At 51.9% G+C, this 7,499-nt stretch overlaps 1 protein-coding gene across 4 annotated transcripts in view; it reads right to left on the bottom strand.

Annotated features, from left to right (window-relative positions):
- COL5A1 (collagen type V alpha 1 chain) overlaps positions 1 to 7,499 on the bottom strand; it is a 135,856-nt gene that overhangs the window by 18,820 nt on the left and 109,537 nt on the right. For 3 of the 4 annotated variants that reach the window (XM_015645066.1, XM_015645065.1, XM_015645067.1), the window contains exons 39-52: positions 6,312 to 6,419; positions 6,060 to 6,149; positions 5,923 to 5,976; positions 5,206 to 5,313; positions 3,900 to 4,007; positions 3,313 to 3,366; positions 2,583 to 2,636; positions 2,299 to 2,406; positions 2,151 to 2,204; positions 1,962 to 2,069; positions 1,806 to 1,859; positions 1,356 to 1,463; positions 330 to 383; positions 126 to 179 (exon numbers count right to left, since the gene is read on the bottom strand). In XM_015645066.1, the coding sequence (XP_015500552.1) occupies positions 126 to 179; positions 330 to 383; positions 1,356 to 1,463; positions 1,806 to 1,859; positions 1,962 to 2,069; positions 2,151 to 2,204; positions 2,299 to 2,406; positions 2,583 to 2,636; positions 3,313 to 3,366; positions 3,900 to 4,007; positions 5,206 to 5,313; positions 5,923 to 5,976; positions 6,060 to 6,149; positions 6,312 to 6,419 (1,116 nt within the window). The remainder of the gene's footprint in view (positions 1 to 125; positions 180 to 329; positions 384 to 1,355; positions 1,464 to 1,805; positions 1,860 to 1,961; positions 2,070 to 2,150; positions 2,205 to 2,298; positions 2,407 to 2,582; positions 2,637 to 3,312; positions 3,367 to 3,899; positions 4,008 to 5,205; positions 5,314 to 5,922; positions 5,977 to 6,059; positions 6,150 to 6,311; positions 6,420 to 7,499) is intronic. The other variant, XM_015645070.1, reaches the window with a different exon arrangement.

The raw sequence follows: 7,499 nt of genomic DNA on the forward strand, positions 1-7,499 counted from the left end.
ATGAGATTTTCAGTAGACAATTCCCAGTGGGAAATTCTGGTGGGAATGAGAGGCTCAGTGTCCCTGGAGCTGATACAGAGCCACAGGCACTGTGGGGAACAGCTCTCCTCTCTCCAGGTACTCACAGTCTGTCCAGGTTCACCATCATCACCTTTGTCACCGGGGGGACCATCTTGACCCTAAAGAGGGAGGGAAAAAGGAACAAGGAGGTTTTATTAGGGTGTGAATGGAGCTGAGCAGAGGAAATGCCAGGGGAGCTGCTGGGAATGAGCAGCACAGTTGAGTTTCACCACACCAGGAGGAGGAAGCTCAGTGAGACCAACACTTACAGCTGGGCCAGGCTCTCCAGGAGGACCAGGGTCACCAGGGAAACCAACTGGGCCCTGCAAAGAGAGAAGAATATTCCCAAGTCAGAGACGTTGCACCTGGAGAGCTCCAGTGACAACATGGGGAGAACCCAATGGAGTAAAACCCCAATCTCTGCAATCACAACCCATCTCAGCAGCTGCAGTGATTTCACCCTGTCCCAGCCAGTCCAGAGCTGCATCCTGAGCTCCAAAGGCAGCACAGGGACTTCCATCCCAGTTTTTCAGAAATCCTTTGGCTGGGTGACAGCAGAATCCTCCCAGCTTTGGCAACGTGCAGATTGGAAGGTTTTGCTTCTGCAAATGTGTGACATTTTGCAGAGGAGGAGCCTCTCAGAGCATTTAATGACTGAAACACTTCACCATTCTTCCCCATACAATGTCTGTCGGGTGCTTCACATGACTCCAGGAGCAGCCTGCTTCCCATCACAGATATCCCAAATCCCATCTGTTAGGAGGGATGACTAAACTCCCCTGCCTCCTCTGCTTCTTTGTGCCATCCTGCCTTATCTCATCAGAACTTTCAAGCATCAGAGAAGCCTGTAAGATAAACCCTGTACCATTGTCCCCTGGTAAAATCAGCAGAGCTCCACTGGCTTCACCAGAGCTGTGGAAATTAGCAGCAGCAGGGAGCTGGGTGTGCAGGTAGTTCCCAAATCCAATAAATCTCCTTGATCCTATTTTGGAAGTTCTGCTCTGGTGCCCAAAACCTTGGAAAGCTAAAAACACAAAGTGATCCTACTGCAGCTCCTCTCCATGGGGTGAGATTCATGATAGCCTGCAAGAAGCACTGATAATTCCAGTATTTCTGGGAAATATGGGGTCTTTCCCTCATCAGGACCCTAAAGAAAGGGGCTGAGATCATGGATCAGCAGAGGAACAATTCCATGGTTAGGAAACAATTTTGAATTTCCACAGATATCTCTGGGAACATCTTTTCATGCAGAAATCTCTGCTGGCAAGGCAAGGCAAGACTGAGGGGGTACTTACAGGGCTGCCTTTGGGGCCATCATCACCTGGAGGGCCTTTGGGGCCAGGTGGACCAGCAGCACCAGAGGGACCTGCTTCCCCCTTTTCACCTCTTTCACCTTTAGGACCCTGTAAAGAAAAAAACCAAAACTTTTATTATCCAGGAACAAAAAAAAAATCCCCTACTGATCTCTAATTATCCTTCAATCAATTCTGAGCAAGAAGCTCTATTTGTGTCTCCAAACACAAGGACATGATTTAACAGTCCCTTCCCACAAGGACTGAGTGGTGTTCATGGTGTTCAGTCGTGGGTAGCCCAGATTTGGTGACTAAACGTGATCCTATAAATACCCAGGAACGTGGCAATGTGTCATCAATACCCAAATCCAGGACAGGCCTGGTTCAGTCCCTGCTGTCCCACCACATCCACACTTCTCCAGCACATCCATGCCTCTCCCAGGGGGCACTTACCGGCAGGCCAACCTCTCCAGGGAGACCAGGCTCACCAGATTCCCCAGGTTCACCCTGCACAGGGAAAAAGAGGGTGGAAATATTCACATTTCTGCAGGGGGATGAGCCTTCTGCTGGCACAGCAAGTCCTGCTTCAGGCTCGTCTGGGTGCTTTACCTTCTCTCCTACTGCACCAGGATTTCCTATTCCTCCAGGAGGACCCTGTGGACCATCTGCTCCTGGTGGCCCAGATGGACCTCTGGGTCCTGGTGGGCCTGGTGGACCCTGAGAGAAGAGGAGGACCAAATTTCAGATATGTTTCTCAGAGCATTGCCAGTGAGGAAAAAAGAAATATGGAAGACTTACCATCTGCCCAACGTCACCCGTTTCTCCCTTCTCCCCAGGTGGTCCAGGCAGGCCCTGTGGAGGTGCAGAGGATGAATTTTAGCTGTGAACATCTCAGGTGAGCCCCAGCTCTCACCACCCTAAACCCTCCCTGGATGCTGCAAATCACCTGCAAGCCCACGGGGCCGGGGGGACCGGGGAAACCTCGGGGTCCTTCGTCACCTTTCTGCCCAAAGAGGCCTTGCTGTCCTCGGGGCCCGGGCTCTCCATCAGCTCCCTACAAGGAAAGGCTCTGATCAGCCCAGGACACACGTGGGGCCACACAAACCCCATCCCACCACCCCCTGCTCCTGTTGGCAGCAGCAGTGCCAGGCAGGAATCATTCCAGTGATTCCCAGGAAGCTTTTTGGAGGAAAAAAAAGGGGATTTCTGCTAATAGGGAGCAATACTCACAGCTGGGCCAGGCTGACCAATTGGACCCTGAGGACCGGTGGGGCCTGGGGGACCCTGTCACACAAAAGAAATGTCAGTGTCAGGAGCAGAGTGACAAATTCACCTGGAAAAAGGTGAATTCCTACAACACAATCTCCATTAAAACTGCATTAATTCCCAAAAGAGAGATGGAGAACAGGGCCAGGTCTCCCTGGACACCCCAGCACTCCTCAGGCCTGGTGCCAGTGGAGAGCAGACACATCCAGACACATTTTTGCTGCAGTAAAGCAATGTCAGCACTCAGCCCTAACTCCTGGGTCACTCATGTTCCTCAGGCTCTGGGCAGCACATACAGGGTGTGGAACTGGAATTACCACAGAATTACAGGATGGTTTGGGTTGGAAGAGACCTTTAAAAATCTCCTGGTCCACCCGTCTGTCAAAAGCAGAGACATCTTCAACTAAATCAGAAAGGGAACTTCAGCCAAAGACTCAACTTTGATGGCAGCACTGCCCATATTTCACAGATATTTCCATGCTAAGTGGGTGATGTGGAAATATCTCAGTGTTCCTGGGAGCTGGAGGCTCCCACTTGAGGCTCTCACTCTTTTTTTACATCATGTGGGTATTTGATGAAGCAGAGAAGATGAATCAACATTAGAAAATGATGTAAATTTAATTTCTATTTCCAGCAAGTCACACAACGAACCACAGTCAAGAGAAGCACCTACAGCAGAGTCCCCTCCACTCACCTGCTCACCCTTGTCACCTTTGCTGCCCTTCTGCCCAGGCTCCCCGATCTCACCCTGCCAGGAACAAAGGGACAACATTAATCCCCCACCACTCAACATCCCAACATCCCAGCAACAGCCCTGTGTGTCTGCATCCCCACCACAAATCCCACAGGGACACGCCAGAGTGGGCTGAATCATTCCAGAGATTTGGCCACCCCAGGTGCAACCAAACCCTTTTCCATCCCTCACTCCCTCGGCTGCCACGCCATGCAAGAACCTCACAGAGCCTGTGAGCAGCCACGAGGGATTTGTCCCAGCTGATGTTTCCTGGGAATCCTCCACTCCAGAGGGGCTTAATGACAGAGGGGGCAAAGGGAATAAATTTGGAGAGGCTGGGCATCTGTGGGCAGGCACCTGCTACAGGTTTGGGGGAGGCAAACTGGATTTCAGGGAATTTTGTGGGAATGTGTGAATCATCCCATGGGACTGTGAGTTCCATAAAAATCCTCCAGCAGCACATCCCACCCAACTGTGGGATGCACCGCGGTGGAAACGTTGCCCAGTTCCTTGCCAGAGTGACCCCACGCAGCAGGAGCTGTCCCCACCTTGTCTCCATCCTCTCCAGGAGGTCCAACAGGACCTGCTGGGCCCGGCAGTCCCACGGGGCCCTGGATGCCATCCCGGCCAGCCGGTCCCTGGGGACCCTTCTCCCCCTGGAAGCAGAAAAACAGGCAGGTCACACCCAGAGCTCTCCAACCGAGCAATTACAGCTCATTCTGGTTTTATTCAGCTGCTAATGACTCCTGGCTGGGTTGGAACAGAAAAGCCTGTTGCAGCTGATATGTCATCTGTGCTCCTTGTCTGAAACGAGACAAAACTTCTGTCTTGAGGGATAATGAAAAGAACAAACAAATGTAAGCAGTGAATACCCAGATCACAGCTGCAATTTCACTGCTACAGCAACATAATCTGATTTAATCTGAACCCTCTGCCATCTCTGTCTGGATGACAAACAAGACCCCATGTAATTTTTACTCCCACAAGCCAATTTTTGCTGATTCTGGTCCTGGCTGCCCCAGCATTCACTGCTGCTCCCTCCCTGGCTGACCCCCAACTAAGAGGGGCTCTCAGGAGGCCCATCCTGAGATTCAGGACAAATAAAACCACCTGAAGTGAATAAAACAATCTTTGTGTCACCATCTACTTGTACTCCTTTGAGCAGGAGCCTTCAATCAAATTTGTTTGTTTACAGGAACTGAAGAGTGAATATTTTCCAGTTTCTGCACCCATAATTGAATTGCATCTGAATCCTGGGTGCTCTCCTCTAAATAAATTAGATGCCACATAAATTGCCTATTCATCCCTGCCCTGACTGACACATCCTGTAGGTACTCAGCAGGACAGATGTTCCTCAGACTGATCCATCAGGAAATTCTCGCCGCTGGATTTGCTGCTGGAGTTTCTAACAAACCAGCAAGCGTGGCTGATAAACACTTCTTTTATCAACCCACCAATATCAGTGCAGCACCAGAGCAGCCTGACATCCCCAAAGCCACCTCTGGCTGGTTTTGCTGCTGGGGCTGGCTCAGTTCTCTGCCCACAGGCCTGGCCTCTGGCTGTTTGTCAGCAGGAGGTGACACAGGCTGTGTGTCACCTTTTCAGCCCCCAGGCCTTCTCATTGCCTGAGGACAGCGGGTCACAGGGGTGTCACCAACGGGGCACTTGAGCAGCTGGCATTCAGTGGTTTGATGTGCTCCAGATCAGAAAATTCCTCTCTAACTGAATTCCTTCCTAATTGAATTCCTTCTTTTTTATGATTTAAATCTCCACAAGGACTTGTTCCACGCCCAGCTCCCCACTGTACACATCTCCAGCTGTCCCACAACTGGACATCTCCATACTGGTACTTACTGGAGCTCCCTTTTCACCTGCAGGTCCTGGAGGTCCCTGAGGGCCAGGTCTCCCTGGCAATCCTATGGGGCCAGCTGATCCTGCAGGGCCACGCTCCCCTGGAGAGCCCTGGTGGGAGGAGGAGGAGGAGGAAAGGAGCATTAATTGCAGTATCAAGCTTCACCCATGTCCAGACAGGGAGAAATCCAAGCTCTTCATCCATGTTTGTGCACATTTGATGGGATAACTGCCACATGAGGAGTTGGTACCACCAGCCTAAGGGGCCCTGCAGATCAGTTTTTTGAATTAAAATGCCTGGAAGGGCTGGATTCTCCTCTGGATTGTGCAGACAGCTCAGTTCCTGGGGACACATAAACAGCCTGGAACAAGAGCATGAGCCACTTCACAGCCAGCAGGGAGGGTTGGATGATGAATGTTTCCTTCCAGGAGGGTGGCCCTGAGCAGGGATCTCAAGTGGAGACAACTTCCAGAGGGAAAGCAGGTGGATTAGAAACAAAATCCTGGATGTCCTGAACCCCTGCAGTTCCCTCAGCCTGTCACGTACGCCCACAGCTGACCCCACAAAATTACCGAGCTGTTACACACAGGGCTTGTAAAGTAAAGGAACATCCAGGGAGTCATCAGGAAAATGGGGATAAAGCCTGGAGCTGTGACTAACCCCGGCCTGGCCCTGCCAAGCTTGTAAATGGTGGTGTCTGCAAGGACAGGGATACTCACAGCTGGGCCTGGAGGGCCTGGGGGACCTTCGTTGCCTTTCAGCCCTGGGGAACCCTGGAGGAAGGAAAACAAAGTTATTTGGGGAGGGGGACAACTGGGAATTCTCCAGCTGGAGGGAGCCAGCAGCCTCTACTCACAATGGGGCCGGGGAGGCCTCGTTCTCCAGGGAATCCTCTCAATCCAGGGGGACCATCCTTCCCTGGGAGGCCAGCAGGACCAGGATCCCCCTGCAAGGACAGGGATAAAGAGCTGAGCACCTGCACATCCCATGGAGGCCCAGCTCCTCTCCTCAGCCTCCAGCTGGGATGAGACAGAAGCTCCATTTCTCTTCTGAATCATCCTCTCCATCTCCAGGGAGGGCAGCAAGGAGGGTGAATTCCAGTCCCTACCTTGGTCCCTTCTTTTCCAGTGAGGCCAGGAAGGCCTTGTTCACCCGGGGGACCTGGAGGGCCTGGATGGCCCCGCTCACCCATGGGCCCAGTCTCACCAGTTGGACCCTGGAAAAAACCAGTTGGAGAAAATGGGGTGGGTATTGGCAGAACAACTGAGGAAGGAAAAAGTGCAGGGTATTAATTTAGTCCTTTGGGCTGTAATGGCATGGAAAAGCTGCCTTGCAGTGCCACCAGCAATCCCTGGAGAGATTGATTCCCCCTCTGGCATGGACAGGCACCACATTATGGAAATGGCCAACATCACCCTCAACAGACTGGGAACCTCTGCAGGAGAGCAAATTTCACCCAAATGAGATGTTAACACTACAACTATTATGCTTAGCTTTTCCTTTTTAATTGAAAACTTCCTAAGCACTCTCCAACTCTGCTGATTCCTGCTCGGAAGGGGCATAAATAATGCATGAGGCTCGCAGTCCCTGGCAATTAGCGGCTGCCTCTGTGCCCTCCGAGGGCACTCAAGGTGACAAGTGTCACCCAGGGCTCCCCAAAGGCCACGTGCACAAAGCCACCATGTCCCTGCCCTTGGCTGGCTTTGGGGACAGGGCTGTAACTCATGTCCTGCTGCAGGGGGGCACTTAGGGCACCAGAGCTCACTCAGCAGCCACAGATCACAGACACTACACCCAGCACAGCCCCAAGAAATTGGCACCGAACCTCATTTGCACTTGAGAAGACAGACAGAGCCGTCGGGGAATTGCCCCTAATCAGGGAATTTACAAATCAGGGACTTTACGCTGTCATTAGAGAGGACAAATTAATTACTTTCTAATTAAAGAGCTGCTCCCCAGCAGTTCAGGGAGGAAGGCTTGAGCTGAAGCCCAGTCCTGCTCGGTGTAGGCTCACTGGAAGTTGTGCTTGTTCTCATTGCACAGAGCTCGTGGTGACCAAGAGCAGAGCAGCCCAGCTCTGGCAGAGCCTGGCTCAGATGTGAGAGGGATGATTTTCCTCACAGTGACATGGAAGAGTTTGTTACAAACTCTGTTTGTAAGCGAAGTTACCATGGAAGAGCACTCCGACATCACATTTGCTCTGCCCTGACCACCAGCAGCTGCACAGCCCATGGACATCTCATTTAACTCCCTGACAGCTTCAGGTCTTTGAGCTGGCTTGGTGTTTTTGAGCTGG

This window comes from Parus major, chromosome 17, assembly GCF_001522545.3.
Source record: "Parus major isolate Abel chromosome 17, Parus_major1.1, whole genome shotgun sequence".
Lineage (NCBI taxonomy): Eukaryota > Metazoa > Chordata > Aves > Passeriformes > Paridae > Parus > Parus major.